This window comes from Equus przewalskii, chromosome 21 (genome assembly GCF_037783145.1).
Source record: "Equus przewalskii isolate Varuska chromosome 21, EquPr2, whole genome shotgun sequence".
NCBI lineage: Eukaryota > Metazoa > Chordata > Mammalia > Perissodactyla > Equidae > Equus > Equus przewalskii.
In genome coordinates this window covers 46109055-46127520 of record NC_091851.1, presented here as the reverse complement: position 1 = coordinate 46127520, position 18466 = coordinate 46109055, and the positions used below count along the sequence as shown (strand labels likewise).

General features: G+C 32.1%; 1 protein-coding gene across 5 annotated transcripts in view; it reads left to right on the top strand.

Moving 5' to 3' along the window:
- SYCP2 (synaptonemal complex protein 2) overlaps positions 1-18466 on the top strand; it is a 71633-nt gene that overhangs the window by 6144 nt on the left and 47023 nt on the right. The window contains exons 2-14 of one of the 5 annotated variants that reach the window (XM_070588576.1): positions 264-325; positions 1304-1447; positions 2268-2396; positions 3197-3301; positions 3601-3625; positions 9528-9613; positions 10266-10351; positions 10618-10652; positions 11512-11654; positions 11735-11787; positions 13032-13077; positions 13624-13719; positions 16483-16543. In XM_070588576.1, the coding sequence (XP_070444677.1) occupies positions 302-325; positions 1304-1447; positions 2268-2396; positions 3197-3301; positions 3601-3625; positions 9528-9613; positions 10266-10351; positions 10618-10652; positions 11512-11654; positions 11735-11787; positions 13032-13077; positions 13624-13719; positions 16483-16543 (1033 nt within the window). In that variant the 5' untranslated portion in view covers positions 264-301. Of the gene's footprint in view, positions 1-263; positions 326-1303; positions 1448-2267; positions 2399-3196; positions 3302-3600; positions 3626-9246; positions 9312-9527; positions 9614-10265; positions 10352-10617; positions 10653-11511; positions 11655-11734; positions 11788-13031; positions 13078-13623; positions 13720-16482; positions 16544-18466 lie in introns of those variants that run through there. The other 4 variants (XM_070588575.1, XM_070588573.1, XM_070588574.1 and 1 more) reach the window with 4 other exon arrangements.

The window sequence follows — 18466 nt, the reverse complement described above, 5'->3', positions numbered from 1 at the left end:
TTTGTGACCTTTTGGCAGGACTTCTGACATTTATTTAAATAATCTATAAAAAAGGGAAGGCTTGAGTAAATGATCTTCACACTTTCCTCCAGAAACTTCTTTGGCCAGATTCAAATGGGTAATTTCGTAAACAGTGAGGAACTTGAAGAAGCAATATTTATTGCCTTTGGTATAAGCAACAATGCTTATTTATGTGTAAGATTTTTAAACTTAAACATATAGAACGATGGTAAGATACAGAAAGTATCTGTTTTCTTTTATAGGTGTTTGTTTTGTCCTACTGTTTTAAAACTAAGTCAAAATGCCAATAAGACCAGATCTCCAGGTATGTAATCCTAGACCAAAAGGAAGTATTTTAATTCCTAAAGTAACTTTTTGTTTATTTATATGTATTAAGTGCCATATTTTTAAGAAAGACAAAGCTTACTTGTTTTTATGAAATGGTCAAGAGTAGAATAATTTAACAAATAATGTTTTCCTTTCATTTTTTTCAATAGATTTGTTTTCAAAAGTTGTATTAAGAATATTTATAAAGTATTACAGATACTGATTATTTATATATGCTTTTTACATTGAAAAGAATTATGCAGTAATTAGTATATAACTTATGCCTGGATGTTTTTATATCAAGGTTTAAAATTGTAAGATACTTACATTTAGGTAAAGAATAAGTTTTAATATATCTATTTAACATGTATACAATTTACCACCAAGTCTGTGATTGGATTGCAGTATGAAAATTCCTTGTTAATGATGTAGTTTAATAGCAGGGATGGCATATTTGGTAAAGGTTATAAATGTATAATATAATAAATAATAAATTATATATATGTAATGCTTAAGTTATATTGGTTGGTATAGTTTCTAAAAAGTGCTTTTACCCATGTTTATGTTTCCTTGGGTTTTTTAAACTATTTAAACCTCATTAAGAAGTTCATAGTCAGATATGTTAGGGTTTTATCCATGGTGTTAAGTATTAGTTACTATAAAGTTGATTTTACTTCTTTCATTAACAGATTTTTGTTGATTTTGACATAATGATGCCTTTCCAATAAAAGATATGAAGAGGAAAATTAGTAAAATATGGTTTTCCTATGAAGAGTCTTGTTATTATCATGGAAATTTAATCTCTAATTCCATTACTCCAAATTTAATAGTGGGAAGATTTATTTAATAAGTGAGTTGATATTTTATAAACTCTTGAGAATTTTCATGTGAAAACAATTCTCAAATTACTAGGATGCATAAGGTGACTAATTTTGATTTTAGTTCAAAATTTGTGCCATTAACTATATTTCTCTAGCAGCTGGAAAAATACATTGATGATGCTTTAAGAAAAAATGATTTCAAACCTTTGAAAACACTTTTACAAATTGATATTTGTGAAGATGTGAAGATTAAGTGCAGTAAACAGTTTTTCCACAAGTTGGATGACCTTATATGCAGGGTAAATATTCATTTTTGTTGAATGATTGTTAAAATTATTAGATAGCATTCTACTTTCTAGCAAGAAGTATTCCATTGAAAGAAATGAATAAAAAGGCTTTGGCAAGCTTGCCTATAATTATATAAATAAATGCTTATCTCACTACTTGCTAATTTTTTTTTTTATTTGAGGAATCCCACATAACATGTTGAGCTGTTGTTTTCTGAATAAAAGATATAAAAAGCTGTGTTTACAAAGTCTTGCCATTATTCACTGTTTACCTGAACTGGGGAAAAATAGTTTACCTGTTTGAACTTTAAACAACTTGATCTATTTTTAAAAAGCCTATCAGCATATTCTTTATGTGAAATAGATAATGCTTGATGCTTGTAAAAGTAAAACAAACAAATAAAAATCATGCAAAACCTTGGACTTGATTTATCATATGTAAGGCATTTTTATACATGTGAAAAAGTGATTATTGACAGTCTCTCTCAGTATCTGAGATTTGTTATGAATCTAAAAGATTGAGTAAAAATTTCTTGTAATTGTTAGTTAAATACATGGAGCTTTTTAGAATGGAAGGTAATGGATTAATTATATCATAGTCTAAAGTTTCTTGAATTTATACAGGTCTCCACTTTTGTGCTGAGTTTGTCATTCACTGGCTGAGTGGCTTTAGGCAAGCTGCTTTTTTTAAAATCACACTTCTGTCCTTTGCAGTATGGAGGTTATGATAACGGTTGACTTTCAGGGTTTGTGAGGATTAAAAACTCCTAGCACAATGCCAGTTCCATATTATTGTGTTTAGAGATGTTTAAATGTATACTTTTCATTTCAGGAGCTTAATAAGAGGAATATCCAAATGGTTTCAATCATTTTGGTTTCTATTGGAAGATGTGGCAAAAATATCAGTATTTTGGGGCAAGCTGGACTTCTGGCTATGCTAAAACAAGGACTAGTCCAAAAGATAAGTATAGAATATGTAACATATTCATGTGAGGGAAATATGATTAAAGGTATACTTTCTATTATTGAAAATTATCGAAAAATAAATAATGTGAACTTTATATAAAACTTTAAGATAAAGTAAACATTTTTATAAACTGTGGTATATGATACAAAGATAAAGATCACAAGGAAACTCTGTATACAGGCTCCTTGATAATCATGTGAATTTAAGGTCACAAGACTCTTAAGAACTTTACTCGGTTTATTTTCTCTTTAGTTCATCTTAATCACTATTTAACTTTTTTTTAATATTGTTTATTGTCGATCTCTCATGCTAGAATGTAGGATTATGATTTTTGTCTGTTTTGGTTCATTATTGTATGCTCAGCATTGAGAATAGTACCTGGGACATAGTATGCACCCAAATATCTGAATTAATTCAGGTAAAATAATACCAAAACTTCTCAAATAGTAACAGTGTCAGAATAATCTAACTTGTGATGATAATTTATTTTCACCTATTATATGAATATATCTGAAGTAGGAATTTGAAGGGGGAAATAAATGTCTTCTACCTGGAGTTAGGATTAACTTCATCCATTCCCATCTAAACAGTGGGAAAATATAGTGAGTTACCAAAAAACAAAAACAATGAAGATGTGTAAAAGCATAAACTCATTTTGATACAATACTGGAATTTTTATCTTTGGTGTTTCTTTATTCCTAGGTTTACTGTTAATACAAAGATAGATAAAAACATTCTTAAAATTATTAAAATTTAATTCAAAGCAACTAATGTATACATTTGTTTTTTTTTACATGGCTTCTTGGTTTGAAAAGTCCAAGGAAATTATTCTGAGTCAAGGAAATTCAACAGATGAAGCTGTCATAAATATGCTGGAAGACTTATTTGATCTTTTGATGGTAAAACTCACATTTGTTAACTGATACTGTAAAGCATGTGTTTATTTAAAAAGCAATTTGTATTGTATATGCCCTGAGTCTAAAAGTCACTAATAGATTGGTTAGTGACTTGGTTGAATTAGTCTATTCAGATTGTATAAAGCATTTATCCTGATTAGTATAATTAAATAATTAGTTAATAAGTAAAAGTTAAATAATTATATGGTGAGTTTAAATGTAATCTGTTATTTTAATACTATTTGTAATGGTTTATAATGTAAGAGAGTAAATTATAAATCAGATATTCACTTTCTTTTCAGGCCATACATGACATCAATGATGAAGGTATAGTAAACATTTTATTTCTATTGGAACAATAACTTGCTGTTAGAGTGTTAGAATAATTTTGCAGTTTTCATAGTATTGTCCAAATATGAGTAATTTATTATCTAATTCAGGAATTGATTAATTTTTTCAGTAAAGGACAAGGTAGTAAATATTTTAGGCTTTGTGAGCCAAGAAAAAAAATTGAGGATATTATGTAGGTACTTAGATAACAAAAAAGAAAACAAATTTCCACAGATGTTTTATTGATACAATTCAAGATATAATATTTGAGTACAATGTTTTTGTAATACAGAGCTACTAATGAGGAGAGTAGCACTCTTTTTTAAGGGGGTGGCATTTCACTTAATTAAGGTTCAAAGTTAATGGTTGCTGTTATCAAAATTGATTGCAAATGTTCATTTGTTCATGGTTATCTGTAATGAGATTTTATGTATATTGCATTAAAAAATACCTTTTCATGCAGATAATGCCAAATACTGATATCAATTCATGAGCATGATTTTTAATTGAGCATATTCATCACTTGGAAAGCAATTATAGAATTATATTAGCTTCTTAATATTTGCCTTTTAGACTGTTATTGCATTGCAGATTAATCACTTTCAATTGAAAGTTAAATGGAAGCTCCTCAGTTGCACAGTAAAATAGATTTTGAAATATGGAAATTTCCTTTGCACTTACATCAATGTCCAAAAATTTGGCTGGACCTGTAGTTGGAGCTTGGAAAAAAATATATACTCAGTTTCATCAAAATGACTCAACTGAAGTATGTTTCTGATATAAGCACTATTTTGCCTTGTAATTTTGGATTGAATTCCTTAAGAAAGATTATCAGCTCTGCAGCTCAAGCTAATTACCAAAGCCATTCAGTGGTAACCGATGGTGGCTAAATTCCTGAGAATGAATGAAATTCACCTTGACACTTCTGGTTCAATAGAACATGATAGATTCAAATATTTCCACAGAGTACCTGATGATGAATAATACAGCCTTACAAAAATTGGGAGTAGGTCAGATTTGGTTTGTGGGCCATAGTTTGCCAACCCTTAAGTTAATGGAATAAAATTTTCAGTGGTACACTGAGAAGGTAGAACACGTTCCAACTCATCTTTTCACTTGTGGCTAGCTAGTATCTTGTGCCAAGAAATCAATCTAATTTATTTTATCTCTGTGTTGGTTGAGGAAGAATTACCTAGGATTGGTAACTGAGGCTGAAGAATTGTTTATAAGGCTTTGCCTTCAAAGCCAAAAGGGTTTTTTAAAATTATTATTTTATTGAGGTCGTAATAGTTTATAACATTGTAAAATTTCAGTTGTACATCATTTTTTGTCAGTCACCATATATATGTGCCCCTTTACCCCTATGCCCACTGCCCAACCTCCTTCCCCTCTGATAAACACTAAACTGTTCTCTTTGTCCATGTGTTTATCTATCTTCCATCTATGAGTGAAATCATGTGGTGTTTATCTTTCTCTGCCTGGCTTATTTTGCTTAATACCCTTAAGGTCCATCCATGTTGTTGAAAATGGGACAATTTTTTCTTTTTTCTTTTTTTTTTTTTTGGTGAGGAAGATTGACCCTGAGTGAACATCTGTTGCCATTCTTCCTCTTGTTTTGTTTTATTTCCTCCCCAAAGCCCCAGTACAGAGTCAGATATCCTTTTTTGTAAGTCATTCTAGCTCTTCTGTGTGGGATGCTGCCACAGCATGGTTTGATGAGTAGTGTGTAGGTCCATGCCCAGGATCTGAACTAGCGAACCCCAGGGTACTGAAGCAGAGCATGTGAACTTAACCACTCAGCCACGGGGCCAGCCCTGGATTTTGTCTTTTTTTATGGCTGAGTAGTATTCCATTGTATATATATACCATATCTTCTTTATCCAATCATCAGTCGATGGGCACTTGGTTTTCTTCCACGTTGTGGCTATTGTGAATACTGCTGCAATGGACAGGGGTGCATAAGTCTCTTTGAATTGTTGATTTCAAGTTCTTTGGATAAATATGTGTAGTGGGATAGCTGGGTCATATGGCATTTCTATTTTTAAATTTTTGAGAAATCTCCATACTGTTTTCCGTAGTGGCTGCACCAGTTTGCATTCCCACCAGCAGTGTACGAGGGCTCCGTTTTCTCCACATCCTCTCCAACATTTGTTATTTTTTGTCTTGGTAATCATAGCCATTCTAACAGGTGTAAGGTGATATCTCATTGTAGTTTTGATTTGCATTTCCCTAATTATTAGTGATGTTGAACATCTTTTCATGTGCCTTTTGGCCATCTGCATATCTTCTTTGGAAACATGTCTGTTCGTACTTTTGCCAATTTTTTGATCAGGTTTGTTTTTTTGTTGTTGAGTTGTACAAGTTCTTTATATATTTTGGAAATTAACCCCTTGTCAGATATATGATTTGCAAATATTTTCTCCCACTTAGTGGGTTGTGTTTTTGTTTTGTTCTTGGTTTTCTTTGCCTTGCAGAAACTCTTTAGTCTGCTGTAGTCCCATTTGTTTATTTTTTCTTTTGTTTCCCTTGCCAAACTGTGCATGATATTTGAAAAGATCCTTCTAAGACTAATGTCAAAAAGTGCACTGCTTATATTTTCATCTAGGAGTTTTATGGTTTCAGATCTTGCATTCAAGTCTTTAATCCATTTTAAGTTAATTTTTGTGTATGGTGTAAAATAGTGGTCTACTTTCATTCTTTTGCATGTCCAGTTTTCCCAGCACAGTTTATTGAAGAGACTTTCCTTTCTCCATTGTATGTTCTTGGCTCCTTTGTCAAAGATTAGCTGTCTGTAGATGTGTGGTTTTATTTCTGGGCTTTCAATTCTGTTCCATTGATCTGTGTGTCTGTTTTTGTACCAGTGCCATGTTGTTTTGATTACTATAGCTTTGTAGTATATTTTGAAGTCAGGGATTGTGATGCCTCTAGCTTTGTTCTTTTTTCTCAGGACTTCTTTAGCTATTCAGGTTCTTTTGTTACCCCATAAGAATTTCAGGATTCTTTGTTCTATTTCCATGAAGAGTGTCATTTGGATTCTGATTGGGATTGCATTGAATCTGTAGATTGCTTTTGGTAGTATGGACTTTTTAACTATTTTTATTTTTAACTATGTTTATATTCTTCCAATCCATGTGCATGGAATATCTTCCCATTTCTTTCTGTCATCATCAATTTCTTTCAATAACGTCTTATAGTTTTCATTGCATAGATCTTTCACCTCCTTGGTTAAATTTATTCATAGATATTTTATTCTTTTTGTTGCAATTGTAGATGAGATTGTATTCTTTTTTTTCCCCCTCCCCAAAGCCCCAGTACATAGTTGTATATCCTAGTTGCAGGTCACTGTAGTTCTTCTGTGTGGGACACCGCCACAGCATGGCTTTGTGAGCAGAGTGTAGGTCCATGCCCAGGATCTCAACCAGGGCAGTGAAGCAGAGCACACAAACTTACCACTCAGCGGGCCCCCAGGATTGTATTCTTGAGTTCTCTTTCTGTTAGTTTGTGATTAGAGTATAGAAATGTAACGGATTTTTGTAAGTTGATTTTGTACCCTGCAACTTTTCTGTAGTTGTTCATTATTTCAAATAGTTTTCTGATGGATTCTTTAGGGTTTTCTATATGTAGAATCATGTCATCTGCAAACAGCGAGAGTTTCATTTCTTCCTTGCCAATTTGGATACCTTTTATTTATTTTTCTTCTCTAATTGCTCTGGCCCAAACCTCCAGTACTGTGTTGAATAAGAGTGGTGACAGTGGGCACCCTTGTCTTGTTCCTGTTCCCAGAGGGATGGCTTTCATTTTTCCACCGTTGAGTTATGATGTTGGCAGTGAGTTTGTCATATTTGGCCTTTATTGTGTTGAAGTACTTTCCTTCTATATTGATTTTACTGACAGTTTTTATCATAAGTGGATGTTGGATCTTGTCAGTTAATGCTTTCCTTCCCTTTATCTTTAATGGTATAATTGTTTGCTAACCTGTTCTGATAGTTGAAATTTTCTGATTTTGTCTATCTCCTTGCTCAAGGCTTTGTAAACCCTGTCTTTCTTTTTTCAGATATGAGGGCCTTCTTGATCATTTCCTGTTGTGGGGGGGCATCTTGAGGCAATGAATTCTCTCAGCTTTTGTTTATCTTGAAAAATTTTTATTTCTGCATCATATCTGAAGGATATTTTCGCTGGGTAGAGTATTCTTGGCAGATGGTTTTTGTCTTTCAGAATTTTGAATATATCATTCTACTTTCTCCTAGCCTGTAAGATATCTGTTGAGAAATCTGCTGAAAGCCTGATAGGGGTTCCTTTGTAGGTTGTTTTCTTTACCTTGCTGGCCTTAATATTTTTGTCTCTGACTTTTGCCAGTTTTCCTCATATATGCCTTGGAGAAGGTCTGTTTACACTGATATACTTAGGAGTTCTATTGGTTTCCTTTATATGTAATTCCAGCTCCTTCTCTAGGTTTGGGAAGTTCTCAGTTATTATTTCTTTGAATAAGCTCTCTCCTCTTTTTTCCCCTTCTTCTCCCTCTGGAATACCTGTAATCCTTATGTCGCATTTCCTAATTGAGTCATATAGTTCTCTGGAGAATTTCTTCATTTCTTTTTAGTCTTAGTTCTCTCTCCTCCTCCACCTGAAGCATTTTTTATTTATGTCCTCTAAATTACTAATTCTTTCCTCCATAATATCACATCTATTGTTTAAGGATTCTAGATTTTTAAAATCTCTTTCATTGTATTCTTCTTCTCCAGCATTTCTGATTGGCGGGGAGGCAACTCCAGGAGTGAAAGCATTCCTGTGGAGGGCTGCCCTTTTCCCCTTCTCCTCTCAGAGTCATGTGCCCAGTGCCACATGAGGTCCTGTGCCCTAGATCACTGCTGCTGGGGAGGGAGAGGAGATCTCCTTACCTCCTCCACTGCCTCCTGTGGGGTCCAGCACCCCATCTTCACACATATGGTTGTGTGGATCTCTCAGACAGCTATTGTTTTGAGTGCAAGTCCTCTGTTGGTTTATGAATGTCTTTTTTGGTTTATCTTAGTGGGAGAGACTAAAGGAAGAGCTCACTCTGCCGTAATGCTGACACACTCTCCCAAAAAGTTTTAAAAGATCCATTGCTGTTTATTTCAATAATAGTTAACGCTACCTTTTCATTGATTTCTTTGGAATTAACATAGCAATCTAGTCTAGGTTCTTAAGTTTTTAGGGGAGAAAACAGTTCTAAAGCACCAATGATTATAATGTGATCCAGCTGTTGTTGTTTTTTAAGTAAATCATTATATCTTTTCACCTAATTGAGTGATTTTTTTTCTTTCAGTATAGTCACTTTGGAAAGTGGTACAGTTCTGTTGCAGTATTGCCATTATTTAAAATTATTTTTAAAATTTGCATTATGAAATAGCACATGGCCAATTTCTCTGAATATATTTAGTATTAAGAAACCTTTGTTTTGAGAATAGGGTTAACTTTTAGAAATAGCTATAGCCATTTAGATCTTCATGAGGTTGAGAGGTGTTTGAGGGCCATTATGGAATTTTTGAGGTATGACTATAAAGTAATGAGGCCAGCTTTCACAAAAACCTCAAAATAGAAGTTTCCACTTTTGACTGTATTTATTTCATCCAAAAAAGTAATACTGCCTTATGTGCCTGAAAGAAGAAGCTGGATCTGGAGTTATTCTTTTGCCAGAATTAAGGTCAGTCACATCCGTTGAATGTTTTTTTTTCAAAGCCACATGGCTAGTAAGTGACAGAACCAGGACTGAATTTCATGCTTCCTGAGCCCAGGCCAGTCGGTGGGCCTTCTTCTGAACTGAACTAGTACATCCTTTCCATTAACTCATATAAGAAAATATTGCCATTTAAAATAATTTAAAATACACATTTATCAATAATTTAACACTTTTATCCAGGTAAAAGACAAGTAGTGGAAAGTTTCGTACCTCGAATTTGTGCCCTGGTTATTGACTCAAGAGTGAATATTTGTATTCAGCAGGAGGTAAACTCATTTGTTAGATTTTCTTTTAAAACCTAAAAATGAGAAAGTGGAGAAAATTTGGTAGCAATTCATCAAATTGAATAATTATTTTATCTTGGCACTAAATTATCCTGTAGTGTATTTCTATTGTCTTAACAATTTGTTACCTGACAGGATTAATATATTGACTAAATATTTATTGAAAATTCGTAATCATAAGGGTTTATGTATATATATAGTTCATGTGAAAATAAATTATACCATCCAGATTTTAGGAGTTCTTAAGTATTTAAATGCTAAAGATAACCTTTATTAGTGTATATATATGTGTACATGTGTATAACCATAAGAACAAATAATAATAAGACAATATTTTTTGCTTCCATAGTTCTTAGAGTAGTAATAAACATATGTCATATTGCAAAGAGTATAACTTCTTTAAGTACAGGAATCATGGTATATTTATTTTTGATATCCTGTATTTTATGTTTTATTGTATTCACTATTTTATACTTTATATTCTTTCCTCTACCCTTCTCCATTCCTTGTATAAAATTCTGTGATTAAGACAAAAAATAGACTTCTAAGTTTATGTACCTAGAATATTTCTCTAAATATTTAATGTTTCACTGAATATATAAAGTTAATGGATTATCTTTTTTTTCTTTTCTAGACTCTAAAAAGAATGAATGCTATGCTTGACAAAATGCCTGAAGATGCCAGGAAAATACTCTCTAACCAAGAAATGTTAATTCTCATGTAATAATTTGTACTATATTGCTTTAATTAGTGGTTCAAGTCAAGAATTAAAGTATGTTTTATCAGGCAATAAGGCAACCATGAATTGCATTAATAGTTAAAACTGATGAACAGTTCTAAGTTTCTAATATAATTTATGGATATGTTTTCTTCAGAAGTGATGCTAGCCAATTGTAAATGTTAGTGAAATTATTTTCCCCCAAACGTATGGGCTTTCTATTTAATTGATAGTAGTATAGTATATAATCTTTTATTTTGATTCACAGGAGTAGTATGGGAGAAAGGATTTTAGATGCTGGAGGTAAGTATGTTTCTCAAAATGTTCATATTTGAAACTATTCCAAATTTATTAATAGAATATGATATCTCTTTAGTCAAAATAACATTGATGTAATGTAGTGAGGTTATGTGAGAGAATTATAAACTGTACAATCAAGCAATTTTAAGTACTAAGTAATTAAATGATAAATATCTGTGGAACTCAAATAATAATTAAGCATGACAATAGGAGTTGTCAAATATAATTTGTCCCTAATGGTAGATTTATGAATAATAACTTAATTTTCCCATAGATTTGAATTATTTTTGCTAAGAAATTCCTCAAATGGTGTTTTATAAAATTATGAGGTTTGGTATTCTTGGGATTGAAAGATTTGTTTTTAAACGAACATTTATTAAAAGAACTCAGATTCTCTTTCTTAAGTTTCATATGAGATTTTGATGTAGTGATTTACCTATAGAATAAACCACTGGCTTAAAGTATTTTGGAATAACTGTAAACATCATATTACACAAAAGGAAAACAAAGATTTCTGTGATTTATAGACCATTGAGTTATTTTGCATTTCTCAACTCTAATAATAATGGAAAGGCAGAGTCTTTGAATATTTAGGAGTTTCTTTGAAATATCCTTTTAAAAAACATTCTCACTCCTTCCTTCTTTTTTATTAAACTTATTTTGTTATTTGAGATGTATTCATTCCTGTAATGATGAGATATTTCTAATCCATAGGAAGAAAATGGCAAACAATGGGTAAATTACACTAATATTTTCCTTATTTCTCTTGCTTGTTCTAATACTTTATAAAAGATATTGACTATAGAAACTCTTAGGTAGCATAATTTCAAATAATACATTAACACTTTTTTTTTTTTTGAAGATTATGACTTACAAGTAGGTATCGTAGAAGCTTTATGTAGACTGACGACAGAAAAACAAAGACAGGAACTGGAATGTCAGTGGTTTTCAATGGATTTTATTGCTAATGCATTTAAAGGAATTAAAGACTCTGAATTTGAAACAGTAAGTAGTATAAAAATAACAAATTAATAACAGTTTCTTTAAATTACTATGCTTTTTAAAAGTCTCTTTTTTTAAATTAGGATTGCAGGATATTTCTCAACCTTGTAAATGGCATGCTTGGAGACAAGAGAAGGTAAATGTAATGCGGGATACAACCATTTACTGATAAAAAAATGAGCTCAAGAAGGGAGCACACGATGGTGAACTTTTAAAAATGTAACTTTGTTCTGTTATGTTGGAGTGTAAATGTCCATGGATATTTAAAACAATATCTTACTGTAACACCATGTAGGAAATTACTACACTGGTAGGCTGAAATAATCCTCCACGGGTCATATTTTGCTTTGTATATTTTAGAGGAAAAAATACATTTTTGTTTAATTAATATTAACTAATAACTTTGAATTTCTAAAATTGGTTTTCCATGTTTCAGAATTGCATATACGTTATAAATTTAGTGTTTGGAGAATAATAAAAATCTTGGTATAAGTATTACTTGACCTACCTCCTTTATCCACATACTGTAAAAAAATATATAGCAAACAAAAATCATCTTCTTTTATATTTAACATACTTAGGGATGTTCTTTCTGAGGTTCTTTAATCTTGGGAATGGGCATGGAAGGATAGGTAATGTAAATTTTGATCACTTTTGATGATGACAAAAGAACAGTATTTGCAGTGCAATGCTTGGCACCTTATAGATGCTCAGGACACATTGGATGAATAAGTTCCCGTTTACTAACAGGGAAATAAAAGATAAGATGAGGGTTAAGTGTAAGGAATCATACTATGGATGTGAATCATATCTTTCCCTCTTCTATTCTAACATTGGTCAATTTATTTAACCTTATTTGACTCAGTTTCCTTAGCTGTAACATAAGAATACTAATAATACCTACTTTATATGTTTGTTGTGAAGATTAAATGAGATGATTATATGCTAAGTGCTTATAATAGTATCTGACCAGGAAAGCATTCAATGAATTCAGCCAGTTTTATTAGCAGTATTATTCACTTCCAGTCTTCTTTTCCCATCTATGTCCTATGGGAACTTCCATTATATTAATAGTATAAGCTAAATTAGGAATCTTTGCTCATAGTCAAAAGCACAAAAAGTAATTTGGTACAATCACTTTAGTCAAAAAGGTAGGTTGAATAGTATCTCCAAAGTAATATGCTTTTTTTCTACAAAAACAAATCTCCATTAAACTCTTATTTTTAAAAACTAATAAAGAAGGAGATATGATTTTATTTAAGTTGTTATGACCACTGCCTGATTTACTTTCGATCCTGGGCGTGATTTCTATGGCTAGTCAAGATTATGCTATCAAGGCTTATTAAATTTTTCTTTAACTCAAACTGCTTTTAATTTCAGGGTCTTTACATTTCCTTGTTTATCAGCATTTCTTGATAAATATGAGGTAGGTTTTAAATTTAACATATCTTGTTTTAGTTATTGGATGAATTTTGATGCTAGGGTCAAGTGAATTATACATTACAAATTGACAACATTAAAAATAGTCATAATTAGATCACAAATACAGCTGGTCTAGGGTTCTGTATCTGTGACATTTTATGAAGTGGCAAATTTGTAGCCAAGGATAACTGAAATACAAAAGCTGTACTTCTTCAAATTTTCTTCTGTTTCCTTAATCAAGTCCATTATTGATTTATCATTCATGAATATATTCAAACTAATACTTTCAACCTGTTTTTGCACTTCGAATATTTGTGATTCCTTGGATCTAGGTAATTTCTGTGTGAAATATTAAAGCAGCATTTCTTTTGATTGTTTCGAAATTGATTTAAATGTTATACATCTCTGCTCTTTATCTTCCCTCACCTTCCAGCTATACTCTTTTCTTTAAGAAAAGGATACTTCCACCATGAATATAACATGATCATAATTTTATGTTGTCACTTTTAAAAGCATATTATATACTTGTTTTATATGTTTATTTTGTTAGCTACAGATACCGTCAGATGAAAAACTTGAAGAATTTTGGATAGATTTTAATCTTGGGAGCCAGAGTCTATCATTCTACATTGCTGGAGATAATGATGTGAGCTTTCTTCCCTCTGTACCATATTATATGTGTGTATATGTATATATAAAATGTCTTAATTTAAGAATGTAGACTTCTTTGTATCTTTATTTTTCTAGCTGTTTTAGTATATTTTAGTTTTAGCTCTAGTAGTTTTGATTAGCGTGGTAACCTATCAAACTAACTAGAAATGAAAATTATTTCTAGTGTTTTATTGCAACAGAAAAATTAATGCTAAATTTTAATACTAGTTTTTTGACATAAGCTCTTGAGAAATCAATTACATGTTAATGACAGATAAATTTTAACATTCACGTGAACATTCATTTCATTCACATGAAGTGAATTGAATCTAGAAAAGACAACAGTTACTCAAATACAGAGGCATTCAGTTAAAAATAACATTAACAAATAATGACAAGTGATCTTAACTTCTTCATAAAACATTCTGTTTGAAAATAGTGAGGGATTGATTCTTACAGTAATATTTGGAAGCGAATTTTAGTTCTTTTCTTTCTGTGCTCTATTATGGATATATTTAAACCTTCCATCCAGATAGTGTATTTTCTAATGACCTCCTTTGAACCTGAGGAAAATTCTTGAGCCATTGTTTCCAAATAGCTACCACTTAATATTTGGTACATTGGCATACTTCTGTCTCAAACTGTATAGTCACTTTGCCAAAATCTGACTAAGAGTTGATCTGCATTGGCTTTAGTTTTTTCAGTCTGTCTTTTGTAAAATCCTGCTTTCTTATTCCAGGTAAACTCTTTATAGATGAACACTAACCAAATACCTCTTAGGAATTCCACATACCTTTCTTTCTTTTTACTTTAGGATACTTTTTTAGAATGCTTAATTAAAACTGAGTTCCAGATACTAGCACTGCTTCTCAAGGGCACTGACAGTTTTCATTAGTGTATTTATTCCTACAGGGTTTGTAGGAGTATTTTTAAGTGGATTTTCTTCAGGAACTGGACTTTCATTTTGAAAGAAGAGTGTAGAATAGGATTGATGTAGCTCCTGTTTTCACTCAGTTTGGTCTAATGGATGATTCAGACAACAAAATAAGCAATTATAGTATTATAAATGACAGGGATAGTATAAAATGCATTTGTAAGTGTTAAATGCCTTCTACGTTCCAGACATTGATCTAGAGATGCTGGGAGATTCTTCTTCCCCAAAAATATATTTAATCCTCTGGATTTCTCTACCAGTAGTACTTTCTCTCTGTATTCTCTCTTACTCTCCTAGAAGCCATTCTCCATTAGTGGCTTCTTAAAACTCTTCTTTTGTCTCTTTAACATGGCATATGAGGGTCTTTATGATCTGGCCCCTGGCTATTTCTGTGACATCTCAGACCATTCTCTATGCTTGCTATGTTCCAGCCACATTCAGTTTTTTCTATTCTTCTAACACAGATCATGTCCATTTCAAGGCTTTTTACTTGCTGGTTCTTCTGCCTAGAAATGTCCTCCAGATCTTTGCATCTTTACTCCTTCCCATTTGGATTTCAACATAAATATCACCTCCTTATAGAGATATACTCTGGTAACCAATCTAAAGTAGCCTCCCAGCCACATTATATCACATTTTCCTGTTTTATTTCCTTTATAGTAGTTATTGCTTCTTAAAATAATTTTGTTTATTTGTTGTTTGTTGTCTGTTCCTCCCCCCCATAGAATACAAGATGCATGATATCAAGAACCTGTCTTTTCTCATTTATAGTTATTCCAGGGCTCATATTTATTGCAAGAATGAATAAATATAATATTCAAAGGAAGATGCGATAGGATGGTTAGTGCATAGAGTGTGAAGGAGATTGGAAAGAAATAAGGCAAAGTGGAGCCAAAGAAGGATTATAAGTAGGAGGAAACATCAATTCAATGAATGTTTATTAAGAACTTACTATGTGCCAGATATATGCTAGGCACTGAGGATCACATTCATATAAAAGATTCTTCTGGTGGGGAGAATGGATTAAAAAGGGACAAGACCAGATGCAGTTAGGAGACTTTTGCAATAATCCAGGTGAGAAATCATGGTGGCATGGTTTCAGAAAGTGACAGTGGGGATGGATGGAAATGGATAGATTCCAGAAAAACTTGAAAGGAGGTAGAGTTGAGCAGATGTGGCGATTTGTTTGTAGTAAAAAGAGAAAGGATTAATAAAATTTGTGTAACTGGATGGGGGATGCTCTCACAGGACATAAGTTTTGAATGGGAAAAATGATGAGTTCCTATCTTTTAGGAATGGTATCTAATTTTTCCTGTAATTTTTTTGTAAATTCATTAGTATTTTATTCAGTTAAGCAAATTTTCAATGAAAATATTTGGAAGGGGAAACCATTTTGGGTTATTGTTCTTGTGCATTCAATGTTCGAGTCTAAGGACAATCAATGAGTGGGAATTAAGGAATGAGTATGATTTCACAAAACATTTCAAAGAAAGAAATGACAGGATTTGGTAACATTTAAGAAAAGGATATCCGCTAATAAATGCATAGTCATTCTTTTTTTGATCAAGAATAGGAAACCATAAAATTAATCAATACCATCATTTCCTTTTAAGAGTGAATGAATAGATTAAATGTGACATGTATAATATATTAAGCAATCAATCGATGGAGTGAGAGAAGTGTTCTATCAACTGGTTAGTTAGGGATACTTAATAAAAAATAACGTATATTGTTTGTATAACTTAAAAAATGATATTTAAAGAGACTTTAAAGCGGGATTAAATTATTATTTATTTATGGTCAAAACCTGTTTTTAAATTAAAGGGTCATCAGTGGGAAGCAGTCACTGTGCCTGAGGAAAAAGTACAAATATACAGCATTGAAGGTATTGAACTTGTTTTCTATGATTCTCTTCTTGATTCTTATCATTTGGAGTATAAGTTGCATGCTCTCTGGGAAAACAAAATAGACTGATGAAAGCAAAATCAATGTTTTCATATGTTGACATTCCTAAATTTGATAGTTCAAAATCATCAAATTCCCTGACTCCACATTTCCGCCTATCTCCCAGCTCCCTCCTGTACTTGTTTCCTTCTCTGTCTAGTCTAAAACCCGTGATCAGTCACTTTCTGGTCAGTATGTTCAAGCTATTGCCCTCCCATCTATTTGTTTGATTAGATCCAAACATCTGGTTTCTCCACTCCTGTAACTGGAATTGTACTGTAATTGGAACTGCAGGACGAAATTGTACAACTTGGCAGACTGGTACCACTGCAAATTCAGATATCAAGACATATTTTAGTCATTTCAATGGGCATGTAGTGGTATCTCATGATAGGTATTATATGCATTTTCCTAGTGGCCAGTGATATTGAGAACTTTTTCTTGTGCTCAAGGGTCATTCATATATCTTCCTTTCTGAAGTATCTGTTTAAATATTTTGTCCATTTTTTGCTGAACTGTCTTTTTTTATTACTTTTTGGGTTCTTACATATCCTGTATATCAATTCTTTGACAGATATGTATTCTGTGAGTATTTTCTCCCAGTCTGTATTTTCCTTATTTGTTTTCTTAATGGTGTCTTTAATGAGAAGTGTTTAAGTTTGAAGTCCACTTGATCAGTGTTTTTCTTTTATAGTTACTGCTTTGTGTAACCTAAAAAATTTTTTAATAGTACCAAGTCACAAAAATGTTCCCTACTTTTCTGTAAAAGCTGTATGGTTTTAGCTCTTATGTTTAGGATTATGATCCATCCCAAATTAATATTTGGTTATGGTGTGATAAAGGAGTTGAGGTTCATTATATCATATGGATATATAGTTATTCTAGGGCTATTTGATGAAAAGGCTTTCTTTTCCCCACTGGATTTCGTTGGTTCCCTTGTTGAAAATCAAATAACTTGATATAAATGCAGGTCTATTTCTTGATGCTGTAGTCCATTCCATTGATCTGTTTGCCAATCCCTATGCCAGTACCGCACTCTTTTAATTATTGTAGATTTATAGTTAGTTTTGAAGTCCGATAGTGTAAGTCTTCCAACATTGTGCTTTTTTTTAAGACTGCTTTGGAAATTCTCAATCTTTTGAATTTCCACATAAATTTTAGAATTAGCTTATCAATTGCTGCAAAAAGCCTTCCAGAATTATGATTGAGTTTGTAGTCTGATATAGAAAGAAATAACGTTGTAACAATAGTGTTTCAGTCCATGAACTTGGTAGATCTTTCCGTTTATTTAGGTCTTTAATTTCTATCAACAGTTTTGTAGTTCTCAGTGTAGAAGTCTTATCAATACTTTGGTGAACTTATTTGCAAGTCTTCATTCTTAGGTTATATGCTTGTAAATAGAATTTGTCTTTAATTTACTTTTCCAAATTTTTTCTGCTAGTATCTAAAAATACAATTGATTTTAAAATATTTACCTTGTGTCCTACAATCTTGCCAAAGTCACTATTTAGTTCCAGTAGTTGTAGTATAGATTCCTGAGGATATTCTAGGTAATCTGAAAATAGGGATATGGTTTTACGTTTTCCTTTCTGATCCTTATGCCCTTCCTTAATTAACTTCCTTTCTTCTTTCTTTTCTGCCTTCCTTTCCTTTTCTATCTTCTCTCCCTGCCTTTATTCTTTCCTCCCTCCCTTCCTTCCTTCCTTTTTTTTTTTTTTAAGATTGGCACCTGAGCTAACAACTGTTGCCAATCTTTTTTTTTTCTGCTTTATCTCCCCAAATCCCCCTGGTACATGGTTGTATATCTTAGTTGCACGTCCTTCTAGTTGTGTCATATGGGACGCCACCTCAATGTGGCCTGACG